Source organism: Sciurus carolinensis, chromosome 4 (assembly GCF_902686445.1).
Source record: "Sciurus carolinensis chromosome 4, mSciCar1.2, whole genome shotgun sequence".
Classification (NCBI taxonomy): domain Eukaryota; kingdom Metazoa; phylum Chordata; class Mammalia; order Rodentia; family Sciuridae; genus Sciurus; species Sciurus carolinensis.
This window is the reverse complement of record NC_062216.1, coordinates 116,940,498-116,957,037: the sequence shown is the minus strand read 5'-3', so window position 1 is coordinate 116,957,037 and position 16,540 is coordinate 116,940,498. Positions and strand designations below refer to the sequence as shown.

General features: G+C 44.8%; 1 protein-coding gene and 1 pseudogene across 6 annotated transcripts; both read left to right on the top strand.

Annotated features, from left to right (window-relative positions):
- Positions 1-120: 120 nt before the first annotated feature.
- On the top strand, positions 121-203 carry LOC124984159 (uncharacterized; annotated as a pseudogene).
- A 2,721-nt stretch (positions 204-2,924) lies between these two features.
- On the top strand, positions 2,925-16,024 carry Naca (nascent polypeptide associated complex subunit alpha). 6 transcript variants are annotated; one of them, XM_047549482.1, is made up of 10 exons: positions 3,574-3,676; positions 3,872-3,943; positions 6,782-10,573; positions 10,928-12,715; positions 13,954-14,039; positions 14,216-14,293; positions 14,710-14,856; positions 15,229-15,357; positions 15,570-15,692; positions 15,901-16,024. In XM_047549482.1, exons 2-10 carry the CDS (start codon positions 3,874-3,876, stop codon positions 15,913-15,915), a joined length of 6,228 nt encoding a protein of 2,075 aa, XP_047405438.1. In that variant the 5' UTR covers positions 3,574-3,676; positions 3,872-3,873; the 3' UTR covers positions 15,916-16,024. The 6 variants fall into 6 exon arrangements, with proteins under 6 accessions (XP_047405435.1, XP_047405439.1, XP_047405438.1 ...); XM_047549480.1 differs by having other exon boundaries at positions 6,782-10,779; positions 10,930-12,715; XM_047549479.1 differs by lacking the exon at positions 3,574-3,676 and adding an exon at positions 2,925-3,071 and having other exon boundaries at positions 6,782-12,715.
- The last annotated feature ends 516 nt before the right edge of the window (positions 16,025-16,540 follow it).

The following is a 16,540-nucleotide window of genomic DNA, read 5'->3' as shown; positions in this document are numbered from 1 at the left end:
CAGTACAAAAAAAAAAAAAAAAAAAGAAAGAAAGAAAAAGAAAAGGAAGAAGGAAGAAGTAGAAAGGAGTATTGTGCTTCCAATAAGAGACATGTTAAGCTTCCATTAAATGTCTTCAGTAGCTTTGCGCAGTGGCAGTATCATAGCCAATGAGGTTTATCCCAGGCGAGATTATTGATAACTGAAAACTTTTCCCAGGGCTGGGGAGATAGCTCAGTCAGTAGAGTGCTTGCCTTGCAAGCACAAGGCCCTGGGTTTGATCCCCTGCACCGCAAAAAAAAAAAAGAAAACTTTTCCCAATACCCCACCATGACAACTTGAAATATTAAAAAAAAAAAAAAAAAAAAACTTAATATATAGTTGGGAAAACAAATACCTTGAAAGAAAGAATTCCACAGATACTGCGGTTTTAATGGATGGTTCTAATCAGTCTAGTAAGGGAGCAGACCATTAAGAAAGCAATTCTAATACTGGAGTTGGGTAGCAGGAGCATACAGCATTATGACAGAGCATTAGAGAAAAAACACACAAAAATGTCTTCAGTAAAGTATTTAAATGATTTAACATTTAAGCCCTTGGATAAAAGCTGGTATACTAGCCCATAAAATTATTAATTACAGAACACTGTTTTCATTAAAAAGAATAAATGTTACTAAAAAGAACAAATTTGAAAAAAGAACAAATGTTTGGTTCATGAAGAGAACAGAAACATGATCAAAGACTATTGGCTTCCTTTTTCCCTGATTTGCCAATCCACTAATAGAAGTGTAGAAATCAAAGGTACAGAAACAGCTTCTAAAATCTTAAACTTGCCAATTTATAAAGAAACTCAAAGAAAAAGTACATCCTTCCTTGGCTATCCATTAGAACAAATTTTTTTAAAAGTCGGCTTGGGTCTAAGATTGTGGCTCAGTGGTAGAGCACTTGCCTAGTACCTGTGAAGCACTGGGTTGGATCCTCAGCACCACATGAAAATAAATAGATAAAGGTATTTTAAAAATCCATGGGCTTGCTAAGGAGATAATTGGCCATTTTCACCCTTTTTTTCTGAAGATAAATGGACTACACTGAAAATCTTCCAGATCAGGTACTTATTTAGATAGAAATTAATTCTATCCACAATTTTAATAGTAATAATAAACACTAACTTTTAAGTAATGTGAATATATTTAGTCTGCCTAACAATTATATGAAGTAGCTACTATTAGCCCCATTATACAGATGAAGAAACAAGCAAACATAGGTTAATTAAGTTGTCTAAAGTCACCCAGATGGGATCAAAAAGAAGTCTGACTTGAGTCTGTGCTTAATCACTCCACAATAGCCTCTCCTGAGAATTTCCAAATTTTCTATTCCTGATAAATTCTACTATCTAGATTAATCCTGGTCCACTAATCGTAATCTCACTTCATTATGGTAGAGGTTTTTTTGTTTTTGTTTTTGTTTTTTTATACCTTTATTTTACTTATATTTATGGAGTGCTGAGGATCAGACCCAGGGCCTCACATATGCTAGGCATGTGCTCTGCTACTGAGCCACAACCTCAGCCCTATGGTAGAGGTTTTGCGTGGGGTACTAGGTAATTGAACCCAGGGTCACTTTACCACTGAGCTACATCCCCAACCCTTTTTATTTTTTCAGACAGGGCTTCACAAAATTGCTCAAGATAGCCTGGAATTTGTGATCTTCCTGCCTTTGGCTCCCCAGTCACTGGTATTACACCATTGAAAAGTAGAAATAAGCTAGGTTAAATCCCAATTATTTTTGGAAAAGATGATTTAGGACGATTTAAAATTAGGTTCTCCTCCCCCCCAAAAAAAAAAAATTATAGGCACATACACTTTTTTTTGTTTGTTTTGTTTCCTTGGTTTTTGCGCCACTGTGCCCAGTTAACTCAGATTTTAAAGCCGTTTTTTGTTTTTTTGTTTTTTTGTTTTGGTGCTGGGGATCGAACCCAGGGCCTTGTGCTTGCAAGGCAAGCACTCTACCAACTGAGCTATCTCCCCAGCCCCTAAAGCCACTTTAATCGTTTTATTTTTTTTCCCCAGTACTGGGGAGTGAACCCAGGGGCGCTGTACCACCGAACCACATTCCCACCCTTATTTTGAGACAGGATCTCAAGAGTTGCCCTTGCCGGCCTCAAACTGTTTCTTATCCTCCTGCCTCGCTGGGATTACAGCCTGCCCATAGGGAAAGGGGTCGCTCGCCTCCCTTCTACTCCCCAGTTTTAAAATATCACTGCGTCTCTTAAAAGTCAGTCGTAATCGTCTTCAAGTCATTAGAACAATAGGGTTAGGTGATTTCGATAATTCAGGTTTGTATCTGGTCAGTCCTTTTTTAGAGCTCAGAAAATGGCATGGGAGTTAAGTAGCCTTTTCATTAACAAAACATTGGGTTTTACATTCTACTTCTGAACCCTGTACAGAGAATGGATTCTTAACGTGGAATCCCGGGCCCTTGGACGAGTTTCAGAATATCTAAGAAGTGCCCCAAATAGCAAGCAAAACAGAACTGTTGTGTGCCTATAATTCTCCCCCGACCCCACACCCCCACCTCCCGGGGAGAGGAATCTGATTTCAACATCGTAAAATGGGATTTAACCTGGGTCATTTCTACTATCCAATGGTGTCAATACAATCCCTGGGGTTCGCTATTAGTTAATGTCGCATTTCACTGCATCTGAGTAGAGGAAATCTTAAACTGCTGTTGCTACTTTGCGGACCCGTGGGCGGGGCTCGCTTCTCCACGGTTTACCTTCGGGAAGCAAACATGCTCGCGGAAAAGGAAGGGGCGGGCTGTCCCAGGGCTGCCTGGCTACACGCAGACAGATCCTTGCCAGGCCAGTGTGTCCGGTTCTGAATTCTTACCCTTATTTAGACCTCGTCACCACCCCCGCCCTACGAACAGCCGGCTGGGTCACTGGATAAAGGAAGTGACTTCCAACAGCTCCTGACCCGGAATCGGATCATAGCCCCGCCCCCTCCGCGCCAGGCTTCCTTCTGCAACAGGCGTGGGTCACGCTCTAGCTCGCTCTCTTTCTGCCGCCATCTTGGTCCCGCGTTCTCCGCACAGTAAGTTCTGTCTGCGCCGCTACTCCATCCGCCGCCATCCTCCTTTCTTCCGGGCTGAGCTGCCTGGGGGACTTAGAGTTAAGGAGAGTTGAAGTCTCTTTATGGCCACAGGGTTCCTACTCGTCCCTGGGTCTCCGGACAAAAGGGGGTCTGTAGTCGGTGTCCTGGGAAAAACGGGGCTTAAGGGCCCTACGGGCCAGGCCAGAGCCCGGGTATGAGGGGGACATAGGAGCCACTATAGTGTTGGGGGCAAAGGCTGAGTGCGTCTGTTGTTGGGAACTGCTTCGCGGGAATCCATAGGAGGTTAAGGGGTCACAGCCTTAGAACCCTCAACACCGTTCTTACTGTGACAAGGGAGTGTTGGGACTTAAGGTATCCTCTTTCGTCTCCTGGCTCTCAGAAGTCGCCAGAAGAGAGTCCTGGCGAGGAGGGGGGGACTAGCCCAGGTAGCGTGAATGTTAGGGGAGAGGGCTCAAGGTATCGTCTGAGGTTTTTCTCTTGGGTTGAGAATGCAGAGGTGATTGCTGGCCTTGTGGGATCAACAGTGGAATACAACGAACCCCGAGCACTGGGAAGTCTGCTTTCTGCGGAACGTACTCAGTGAGGTGATTTGCTTTGTGGATATCTGAGGGTCACGTTTCCCACCTATTCTCAGTCACTTTGGGGAAGGTTATCCCCAGACATCTTCATGATTTTTTTTTCCCACTTAACAACCCTCCCTAGAGTTCTTAATAGTTGGCCCTGGGTTGGGCAAGTACATCCCTGTCAATTCAGGCCTCCTTTTTATTCCCTTTCTTCAGAAATGCCCGGTGAAGCCACAGAAACCGTCCCTGCTACAGAGCAGGAGTTGCCACAGCCCCAAGCTGAGACAGGTAGGTTCCTATATCTCTTGTACTGTTAATTAAGATTGACTCTAAGGCCATTTGGTGGGTAAAGTGACAAAGAAGAAATATACCTCTGCCTAATTTGCTACCAAAAAAGATGGGGTTGCAGCTTTACCAGAAAGGAGAACTTGTAATTCTGGAGGAACTTTTTTAGGGAGCAAGAATAAAATTAGTATCTTTCAGATTTATGAGTGGTTAAAATTCCCCAGCCTGCTTTGTGAATTATTCCAAATGCCTCAAAAGCAGCTCTGCTGTAGAACTGCCACCTCCTGGGAAGATTGAGTGGGGAGGGGGATTCTATTCTAATAGGATTCATACCTATTAGAACTGGGTGACACACAGGCAGACCAAGGAGACCTGAGCTTTTGTGGTTCCAGCCAGCAAGTTGCATCAAGGTTTTAGATAGCAGAACTTGGCATTGTGCCTTCATCACATGTCTGAATGAGGTATGTGCTGGTGGTAAATGTGTCCTACGGAGCCTCAGAGTCCTAGGTTTGTTTAATTTGTTTTACGGGTTGATGCTGAGGTATTTGTTGAGTGCCAAAATAGTGCCTGGGCCCTTGTCTTCAAACCAAAAATGAAATAAACCTCTTTTTGATCTTCATCATTGAAATTAATGGGTGTAGAATCTAAGGTGAAGGCAAGTTTTTAATTCCAGTTAAAACACATCTCTAGAAAACTTGAGAGGAAGCAATGAAAAGATGTAAAATGATAGTCTTCTTGGGTCAGTTGTGCAAACTAAATGAAGGGAATCTTAAGGTTATAACCTCTATCCTGTTTTTTAATAGTAAGTTTGATCTTTTTAATACTATCTGTCAAGGGCAATTTCTTTCACCTTTTTTGGAGTTAAAGTTTGTTTGTAGTTGAAAACACTGAGGTTCTTCCTCCCCACCTGTCTCATTTTAGCAGCTGAAGGGATTAGTACAGCTGCTAGAAAAGAAAAGGGAGGGGGCCCTCAGCCGGGAATGAGCAATAGGAAATCCTTTACAAGAGATTTATGAAATGCGATGATAAAGGATTGATCTCTAAAGATCCTATAGTTCATTGCTAATAAGACTTTAAACAGTGTCTCAGTCTAATTAAACCACTTAATTTTTCAAACGTGGAGACTGAAATTTGGATAAATTTAGAATAATCTGGTTACAAACTTCAAAACTTGACTTCTGAAGTAACCATTAGTGCTATTAAACATTCTGATTAGTCCAAATTAATACAGAAAGTATCTAATATTGAGTACCTATGATAAATCCTCGGAATTTTATCTGTAACTACAATTAAGTAGTCTGTTAGATGAATGGATAAGCTGATGCAGGAAATTGGTTATGATGGCAAAGCAAGTTATTTGGGCTTTATCCCATCTTGAGGTCCAGTAAAAAGAAAAGATATTCTATGTCTTAAATTCTTGTTAATGTGTTTGAAAGGTGTGTGTGTTTGTTTTGGTGGTGGTGCTGGGGATTGAACCCAGGGCCTTAAGCCTTGCAAGGCAAGCACTCTGTGAACTGAGCTATATCCCCAGCCAGCCCCTTTGAAAGTATTTTTTACTGTAATCATAAGATCTTGATATACCAATTCTCCTGAGCCACCTGACTTTAACTACAAAGTCAGACACTGTAAGAACTAAGATTAATTGGTTGAATTGTGAATTTGGGTGCTGTGGTCTCTCCCCCCTCTCCATTTTAACACTCCCTTTTAAGCATTGAGCATTTGTTGATTTAATTTGATGTTCTTCCTAAATGCCACACATGGTATTTTTTCCCTCCTCTGGAAAACCTCTCACTTAGTTTTACAATAGTGTCAAATATTGGTCTATTTTGACAGACCAGACAGAATAAGAATACTTATTCAGATTAAGAGGTGAGGACCTGTTATATTATTTTCACTCTACAGCTTGCCTTCCAAAATAGAACCACAGTCTGGTTTAACAAGTTGGGTTAGAATTTCATAATACACTCCCTACCCTAAGTGACTAAGCGCTCTCCCTAGAGTTCTAATTCATCTTGGATTGAAGTCTATAAAGAGCTAACATTACTAAGGAAGGGTAGAATATGAAGTCCAACCCATTTATGGCTCGGTTTTTTGTTCTGGTGTTGTTGAGTAAGTAAACTGAGGCATAAGGAGGTAAAGGACTGAAGAGTTTCCACTTTGATAGAATGAATTATGCCAGTTACCCTCTTCCTAAAACTTCAGTTTAACAGAGTGATCTTTTTCTTGGCCTAGCGGAGACCTTTTTTTTTTTTTTTTTTTTTTTTTTTTTTTTTTTTTTTTTAAGATTTTTTTTCTCATTCAACTGATTCCCCGTTAATATTGACTGCCCACAACCATCCTTATTCCAGTGTTCAAAGCGTTTTAGTTCATGATCCTTGGGTAGACATGGTAGCACAGCTAGTCCAGTGATAATTCCATTGACTGTGAGAAAAAGACTTAGGAATGAGGTTCCATTTCAGGAGGAAAGGGAAAGGCACAACTGGAACAGGATAGAAAGTATGTTGTTCCCAACCCACTCTTGAACTTCTGTTCCCTAGTTAGAGATAAGCTACTTTTTAACTGTTTTCCCATCCTGAAATTGTTGATTTATTTTGGTAGAACTTAGAAAGTATGGAAGATAAGAAGGATGTATTCTCAACTTCACCACTGAAATGTTTGGGGAATTTTGGTGTCGCTTGTCACTATTGTCTAATCTGTGTGGTGACTTTCATTCTCAGATTTAAAACTCCATTGTTTCCTGTGAGGCATGTTGTACCACATTGGGCTGCATAACTCACTTTTTTTTTTTTTTTTTTTTTTTCTTTTTTTTTTTTCCTTTATCTCTTTTTTGCTTTTCTCCAGCTGTGCTTCCTGTGCCTTCAGCCTTGAATGTCACTGCTTCCTTAGGGCAGTCTAGACCAACCCTTACCCCTCCTTGCTCCCTCACCCCTCAACAATGCCCTGTAGCAATTGCTAACCAGCCTTCCCCATTTCCTTCTCCCTCTACTATTGCTTCAATCCCTTTTGAAGCTCCTTTTCCCCAGCCATCCTCTGGAACTGCCATGCCTTTGGAAACTGTCCCTAACACCCCAACTTTCCTACCACACCTTATAGGGCCTCCCATCTCCCCAGCTGCCTTAGCTCTGGCCTCTCCCATGATAGGGCCAACTCTGAAAGGTGCCCATTCCTCTTCAGCTCCCTTGGCCCTCATTGCATTGGCTCCCCATTCAGTTCAGAAGAGTTCTGCTTTTCCACCTAACCCTGTTGCCTCACCTCCAACAGTTGCTGTGGCTGAGTCAGGGTCAGTGACATGTCTACCAACTCCCATTACTCCCTCAGAACCAAAACCCTCTCCTATTCAGGTTCCCTCTCAGGTACTCCCTAATCCAAAAGCTACTACCCCAAGTTCAGGTCCTCCGGGTATAATCAATGCTATTCCTTCCCATGTTGTAAATCCTCTGGCCTCTGTTCAATCTGGAGTAACCTCTTGTCCTCTGACACCATCCATTACTCCCTCAACCATTACTTCCCAGATTAAAGGTATCCCCATTTCCTCAGCTCTGATCCCACAAAACCCATTAAGCCTCAGCCTGAAGGGGCCTGTTAGTTCACCTGCTGCCTTATCACTTTCAACTCAGTCTATTCCTGCAGTGGTCTCTTCTCAAACTGTGGCTCCCAGCATCCCATCAGTTTTCCCTAGTTCTCTGGGCTCTCATCTTGGACCTTTACATCAGAGTTCTTTGGGTTCTTCTCTCCAACCTTTAGGTCAAGCAGGTCCTAGTACACTGTCAAATCCTGCAGTGAATACCATTTCTTTAGATCATTGTTCCTTGGGTACCTCTTATCCATCTCAGAGATCTGTAATTCCTCCCCTTTCTTCCAGAAATGAACTGGTTACTGGTACTGTGGCTGCTCTTCCAAAAAGGTCTCCAGCTTCCTCTCTGGTTCTGTCTGTTGACAAAGGCCCCTCTACAGTGACTGGCATAGCCTCCTACCCTTCTGGCTCTTCGAATGTAACTACTACTATGTCATTATCTCCTTCAGCCTTGCTCATTCTTAAAGACTCTCCTAATGCCACTCATCAGCCTTTGGGGACTCAGATTCTTGCCTCTCCAGGAACAGACTTGAAAGAAACACCTATCTCCTCTGTTGGAACTACCCCACTTCTGATGACTAACCCTTCTGTGATTTCTGCAGCACATACTACCTTTGAGGTAGCTGCTACTGTGTCTCCTCCAGTTTCATCAGGTCCCATCAGTAGTGAAGAACCAGCTTCCCCCACTGCCTTGGTTATGTCACCTGTGGCTCAAAAAGAGCTTCCTTCTCAGATAGCAACTACTCTGGGTATACCAGTCTGTCCTCTGCCAGCTCTTATATCTCCAGCCCAGACAGGACACCCCACCAAGGAAAACCCTACTCTACTACCTTCGGCCCTCTCAGCCCCTAAAAATTCCTCCTCTCCCCAAGGTACATCATCTTTGGAGATAATTCCTCCTGAAACCACTGTACCAAAGAAAACCCTTGTAGGGCCTCTCCCTGTAGCTGAGGCAGCCAGTGCTACTGCGTCTTCTCTGGGTGTTAACTCCCCAACCTCTATAGTCAAGACAGATGCTTATACAAGCCCAGACCCTGTTAGTCTGCTTCTTAAAAGTTCTATTGCTGCTCCAACAGTGGCTCAGGTTCCTTTGGAAAATGTTGATCGTGTGGGGATGGCTCCTAAAAGTTACCCAAATGAGAAGGACACTTCTGCTCTTGCTTTTTTACCTTTGGTTTCTCCAGCCTCTGAAAGTTGCCCGGTGGCTCCATCTATGACTTTATCCTCCGAGAATGTTTCTGTTTCTACAGTAGCATTGGCACTGGCTCCTGAAATTCCCAAGTCTGTGCCCTTTCCCACTCTTCCACCAGCTGGGATTGCTCTGTCCACTGCAAAGAATGTTGATGGTATTTCTCAGACCTCGTCATTGGCATCTTTAGCTTCCTCTCCTGTGTGCCCAAATGAGGACCCTGGTGATTCTGTGTCTTCCAAAGGAATTATAACTTACATAGCTGACTCGCCATGTCCTTTAGGGACTGATGTGTCTCCTCAGACTAAAAGACCTCTAACCAAGAAGGGTTCTCCTAGCCCTGATGTTCCTGCTGGAAATCTATCTTCTATTTCTCCAGTTGAAGCTTCCTTCCTTCCAGAGGCCAATATTTCTTTTCAAGGCCCTAAAGGCTCACTAACCAAAAAGGATTCTCCCACTCCCAAAAAGGCACAAGCAACTCTGGCCCCAAAAGGGGTCCCCATTCCCCCAGCTGTTGCTCCTTCCTTGACCCAAAAGACCCCAGCAAGCCCATCTCCCAAAGGGACTCCCACTGCCCCTGCTGTGGCTCCTACCTCCCCCAAAAAGGACCCAGTAACCACAGCCTCCAGTGGGATCCCCGCTGCCCCAGCTGTGACTCCTTCCCAAAAAAAGACACCAACTCCATCCCCCAAAGGGGCCCCCACCCTGCCATCTGATGTTCCTCCCTGTCCCAAAGAGTCCCTCACTGCCCCAACCGTGGCTTCTCCCCACAAAAAAAAGACACCATCCCCCAAAGGAGTCCCCACTCCCCCAGCTGTGACTTCTCCCTCCCCAAAAAAGCCACCAAGAACTCCATCTCCCAAAGAGGCCATAGTAACCCCATCCCCCAAAGGGGACCCCTCTCCCCCAGCTGTAACTCCTTCCTCTCCCAAAAAGACCGTAGCAAATACAGCCCCCAAAGAGGTTCCCACTCCCCCATCCCCAAAAAAGGCACTAACCACTCCATCCCCCAAAGGGACCCCAACTGAGACTCCTCCCTCCCCAAAAAAGACACCAACAACTCTATCCCCCAAAGAGACCCCAACTGAGGCTCCTCCCTCCTCCAAAGGAGCCCCCGCTCCCACTGCTGTGACCTCCCCCTCCCCAAAAAAGCCACCAACAACTCCCTCCCCCAAAGAGACCATAGTAACCCCATCCCCCAAAGAGGTCCCCACTCCCCCAGCTATAACTCCTCCAACTCCCAAAAAGACCCCAGCAAATACAGCCCCCAAAGAGGTTGTTACTCCCCCATCCCCAAAAAAGGCACTAACCACTTCATCCCCCAAAGGGACCCCACCTGCAACTCCTCCCTCCCCAAAAAGGGCTCCAACAACTCCATCCCCCAAAGAGACCACAGTAACCCCATCCCCCAAAGGGGTCCCCACTCCCCCAGCTGTGACTCCTCCCTCCCCAAAAAAGGCCCCAACAACTCCATCCCCCAAAGAGACCACAGTAACCCCATCCCCCAAAGGGGTCCCCACTCCCCCAGCTGTGACTCCTCCCTCGCCCAAAGGGACCCCAACTGAAACTCCTCCCTCCCCAAAAAAGGCCCCAACAACTCTATCCCCTAAAGAGACCACAGTAACCCCATCCCCCAAAGGGGTCCCCACTCCCCCAGCTGTGACTCCTCCCTCCCCCAAAGGGACCCCAACTGAAACTCCTCCCTCCCCAAAAAAGGCCCCAACAACTCCATCCCCCAAAGAGACCACAGTAACCCCATCCCCCAAGGGGGTCCCCACTCCCCCAGCTGTGACTCCCCCCTCCCCAAAAAAGACCCCAACAACTCCATCCCCCAAAGGGACCCCAACTGAGACTCCTCCCTCCCCCAAAGGATCCCCCACTCCTGCAACTGTGACTCCCCCTTCCCCAAAAAAGGCCCCATTAACTCTATCCCCCAAAGGGACCCCAACTGAGACTCCTCCTTTCCCCAAAGGAGCCCCCACTCCCACAGCTGTGACTCTCCCCTCCTCAAAAAAGGTACCAACAACTCCATCCCCCAAAGGGACCCAAACTGAAACTCCTCCCTCCCCCAAAGAGGCCACAGTAATCCCATCCTCCAAAGGTGACCCCACTCCCCCAGCTGTAACTCCTCCCTCCCCCAAAAAGGCCCCAGCAAGTGCAGCCCCCAAACAAGCCACAGTAACTCCCTCCCCAAAAAAGGCCCCAGCAAGTGCGGCCCCCAAAGAGGCCACAGTAACACCATCCCCCAAAGGGGTTTCCACTCCCCCAACTGTAACCCCTCCCTCCCCCAAAAAGGCCCCAGCAAGTGCAGCCCCCAAACAGGCCACAGCAACTCCCACCTTAAAAAAGGCCCCAGCAAGTGCAGCCCCCAAACAGGCCACAGTAACACCATCCCCCAAAGGGGTTTCTACTCCCCCAACTGTAACCCCTCCCTCCCCCAAAAAGGCCCCAGCAGGTGCAGCCCCCAAAGAGACTACAGTAGCTCCCGCCCCAAAAAAGGCCCCAGCAAGTGCAGCCCCCAAAGAGGCCACAGTAACCCCATCCCCCAAAGGGGTTTCCACTCCCCCAACTGTAACCCCTCCCTCCCCCAAAAAGGCCCCAGCAAGTGCAGCCCCCAAAGAGGCCACAGTAACTCCCTCCCCAAAAAAGGCCCCAGCAAGTGCGGCCCCCAAAGAGGCTACAGTAACCCCATCCCCCAAAGGGGTCTCCACTGCCCCAGCTAACACTCCTCCCTCTCCCAAAAAGACCCCAGCAACTGCAGCATCCAAAGAGACCCCTGCAACCCCATCCTCCAAGGGGGCTGCTTCTCCCAAAAAAGCCACAGCAACTGCAGCCCCCAAAGAGGCCTCTACTCCCCCTGTTGTGACTCTTCTCTCTCCCAAAAAGCCCCCAGCAAGTGTACCCCCCAAAGATGCCCAAACAACCTCATCCCCCAGAGGGGTGCCCACTCCCCCAGTGGACACTCCTCCCACTTCCAAAAAGGCCCCAGCAACTGCAGCCCCCAAAGAGGCCACAGAAACCCCCTCCCCTGAAAAAGACTCAGCAACCACAGTCCCCAAGGAAGCCCCCCCAAAAAAGTCACCAGCAACCCCATCCTCCAAAGGAATTCCCACTCCTCCAGACACTACTTCCCCTCCTAAAAAGTCCTCAGCCCCCAAAGGGGCCTCCATTCCCCCAGCTGTCACTTCTCCCTCCCCAAAAGAGGCCCCAGCTACCCCATCCTCCAAAGGCTCTCCCACTCCCAGAGCTGTGAATCTTCCCTCTCACCAAGAGGCTTCATCCCCTAAGGAGGCCCACATTCTCCCAGGCATTACTCATGCCTCCCCCAAAGACTCCCCTAATTCCCCAGTGTCAGTTACATGTACCACAGGAGCCATTGCTCCTAAAGAACCTGAAGGCGTCCCCTCAAAGAAAAGCCCCAGGGCTCTCAAAGAAGTACTTGTTGCCCCAGCTCCAGAAAATGAACACATCACAGTTCCCACTCAGAAAGGCCCAGGAAGCAAGAAGAATTCGGCAGCTTTGCCTCTTAAGTGCTCAGATCCCTCAACTAAGATTGATGCTAAAGTACCCCTTTCTACAGTGACTCCGATTCCTCTGCTGATGGACCCTGTTTCTCCTGCAGAAAACAAAGATCCTTTTCACTCGCCTCTGTCAAAGATATCTACCCCTCTAGCAGGAGTTGCCTCTGAGAAGGTCCTTCCTATAGCTGGATCAGCATCTGCGTCTCCAGCACACACCCCACCAGTCTCCCTGCCTCTTGCTCCTTCCCCAGTTCCCCCTCTGCTTCCTAAACAACAGTTTCTGCCGACCTCCACTGGGCTGGTGCTGGAATCACCCTCTAAGCCCCCAGCCCCTGCTGATGAGGATGAGCTGCCGCCTCTGATTCCCCCGGAACCAATCTCTGGGGGAGTGCCTTTCCAGTCCGTCCTTGTCAACATGCCCACCCCCAAACCTGCTGGGGTCCCTGCCCCAACCCCCTCTGCCAAGCAACCTGTTCTGAAGAACAACAAGGGTATTTGCCTTGGTTTGCTGTGTGCATGGTGTGTTACCCACACCCCTCTTGGGGGCTCCCCACCAATACTAACACTAGGATGCGTCGCTTTCTCCAATATATCTGCTTGAATTTGGATGTAGTACGTAGAATTATCATTTCAAGTGCAAAAGCTCTAGGAATACAAAACTAAATCTTGGTTTTCATCACGTCAGATAGTATTTAGGGTCTTGTGTGATATGGTCTAGACTGAACCCTGGATTGGCCATTCTTTTTACCTAACCGATCTGACATTGGAAACCAAGACCTATCAGACTTCTAATTTGCTCTAATCCTTATCACATCACTAACCTTGTCCCTGGGCCTGGGATCTGCTAAAATATTGGGGAATTTGGAGCTATTGTATTTGTTTGTATTTCTTAGTAATTACCAATTGCCCAGGGACTCCCTTTTCTTTGAAATATAGATAACCTATTTTTCTTAGCTTGAGAATGGTACAGGTATATGCTTTTTTTTCCTTGGTAGTGTTTATCGATGCTCGGCCTTTCAATGTGTGACTTACGTTCAGAAAAAATGGAGAAGTCACAGGCAATATCTAGTAGAGAAGGTGGCTATTAGAATTTGGCATCATTGAGAATCTTCTAGCAGTATTGATCAGGTCAAATTACTAGGGTGAATGATTTGAAAATAGGCCAAATGTGTGTACACAACTGCTTCTGGTCTCCTTCATAAGTTTAAATTATAGAGGGAAAGTGCCCTGCCTCTTCTGCCTCCACCCTGTGATTTATTTATTTAGTGCTGGGAATTGAACCCAGCGTTGCTCTACCACTAACTATATTACCAGCCCTTGTTATTGATTTATTATTGTTTTGTTGTTGTTATTGTTTTTCCCACTTAAGTGTGTCTGGAGATCCCTTTGGCCAGAACCTTTCTGGGGTGGATAGTAGATGGCATATAGGGTAAAATTTGAAGTTCTTTGGATGCTTAATGTTTGTGCCAAGAAATGAAGATCTTAAGGGAAAGAGAATAATTGTAGTACATAAAGTGTATCTTTGATTATCCCTCGTTTCTGGGGATGGGTTTTTAATAGATGTGTACACAATAGTTTGTGACTAAGTTGGCTCCCAAACTGGCTTCATATATTTCACTTTGTAAGGCCTAGCATAAAGCAGTGACCTCTAGTCCAAGTAGGCCATAGTGAGGTATGACCTCCTTAAAGTTTCTACTATAAAAATAGTAAAAGAAGTTTGTCATCTTAGGGTCTGGAACAGAATCTGACAGTGATGAATCAGTACCAGAGCTTGAGGAACAAGATTCCACACAAGCAACCACACAACAAGCACAGGTGACTATTCTCTTATTGATTGGTATAAATACTTGGGTCAAGGAAGCACTGGAGAACCAGAATTGATCAGGACTGACTCTTGTATTTGGAACTGTGAATCTTAATAAAGGGAAAAATCACACAGAGATTGTGGTATCCAGATCTTGGTTTCTATTTAATTTGTTTTATCTTCATAGCTGGCAGCTGCAGCTGAAATCGATGAAGAACCAGTCAGTAAAGCAAAACAGAGTCGGAGTGAAAAGAAGGCACGAAAGGTAAGATGTTAAGTTAAATACCTCTAGTGGCATTCTTGGTATAGTAGTAAAGTACTGTTTTAGTAACAAATTTCTATGGTGGAGAACCCAGGAGAGCTGAAAAACTTTATACTTTTACTTTTTTTTTTTTTTTTTTTTTTTTTTTTTTTTTTTTTTTTTTTTTTTTTTTTTTTTTGGTACCTGGGATTGAATCCAGGGATGCTTAACCACTGAGCCAGATCGCCAGCTCTTTTTCTGTATTTTATTTAGAGACAGGGTCTCACCTCAGCCTCGTGAGCACACACCACCTTGCCTGGCCCTTTTATGTCTTTTCTTAACCCAAAAAAGTCTGCTTGGATGTGGTATTATTGCTGCGGTCCTTGCTTTGTGAAGCTGATTCTAAAGTTGAAATTTTAATGTTCTTTTCTATTATTTAGGCTATGTCCAAACTGGGTCTTCGACAGGTTACAGGGGTTACTAGAGTCACTATCCGAAAATCTAAGAATATCCTCTTTGTCATCACAAAACCAGATGTCTACAAGAGTCCAGCTTCAGATACCTACATAGTTTTTGGGGAAGCCAAGGTGAGTTAAGTTTTCTTCAGTTGCTCTAGATCAACAATGTTGATATTTGGGGTCAGATAATTTTTTGTTCTAGAAGGGCTAGCCTATGCATTGTAGATGTTTAACAGCTTCACATCCAGTGTGATAATCACAAAAATCTCTAGACATTGCCGGATGTCCCTTGGGAGGCATAATCACCCTTAATTGAGACCTAGACCTAAGCTACTTTTTTTCTCTGGTTATAGTCATAGGGCAGGCAGTTTACAGTTATATGCTAACTTAACCTGAAATAGATTTAGAATGAGAGTATTGAAAAGGTATCAAAAGGATATGAAATTTTTCATTTATAGCAAACTAATCTGCTGTCATGAATCACTGTTGTCTGCTTTGTAGATTGAAGATTTATCTCAGCAAGCACAGTTAGCAGCTGCTGAGAAATTCAAAGTTCAAGGTGAAGCTGTTTCAAACATTCAAGAAAATACACAGACTCCAACTGTACAAGAAGAAAGTGAAGAGGAAGAGGTATGCCAGAAAATCTTTTATACTTCTAATCCTCTGTGTGGTGATATGTTTGCTGTTGGTAGATTATTGTTTTAGGCATTCAATCCCTATTATTTATACCTGTTTACACCTATAACTAGATTCAAGGGACTCTGGCTCCAAAGAAAGTTGTTCTCATCTGTAATTTATTAATTTTTTTTTTTGGTTTGGTTTTGTTTTCCCCTCTCTTTTAGGTTGATGAAACAGGTGTGGAAGTTAAGGATATAGAATTGGTCATGTCACAAGCAAATGTGTCAAGAGCAAAGGCGGTCCGAGCCCTGAAGAACAACAGTAATGATATTGTAAATGCTATAATGGTAAGTGTCCAAGTCTTTCTTCTTTTTTTTTTTTTTTTTTTTTCCCCTTGGTTCTCTCTTCCCTAACCAATGAAAAGTAACTCTTCTCTGTTTGGTATCAGCCATTTAGGAAGTGTCATTCCAAATCCTGTTCTGATTTGCCTTAGGTTTTAATAGCCAGAATTCTCCCACTTCACCTGTAACCACCTTATGTTTTTTTCTCTTACAGGAATTAACAATGTAACCATCAAAGCCAGGACCTTTTTCTGGTGTTTCAAAAGGGTAACTGCAGCTTGGTTTGAAATTTGTACTGTTTCTATCATTAATAAAGTTATGGCTTCTTGTTGGATGAATTAGTGGGTGTTTGGTCTCTTTTTTCCCCCACCAAAAAAAGGACTCTAGTACTTCATGAATTTTTTAATGTTATTGTATTTTTTTTTTATTTCGTTGTTTTTATGAGGATTGAACCCATAAAAAGCGCTAAGCAAGCGCTCTACCACTGAGCTACAACCACATCCCCATAATTTATTAATTTTAGACAACCTTCAAGTGAAAAGTTTTCATGCCATAGATTCCCCACTTAAAATCTCAAACTTTCCACTTCTTGTAAGGAGTTAGGTGGCACACACCTATAAGTCCAGCAACTCAGGAGGCTACAGCAGGAGGATCACAAGTTCAAGGCCAGCCTGGGCAACTTAACAAAACCCTGTCTCAAAACAAACAAAAAGGGCTGGGGATGTGGCTCAGGGGTAGAGTGCTGGTGGGTTCAGTCTCCATTACTGCAAAAAAAAAAAAAAGAGTTATGCCATTGGGACATATGTCTTCAGAGAAGACAATTTAAACTGTTAAGTTTTTCATTTCTAATTTCT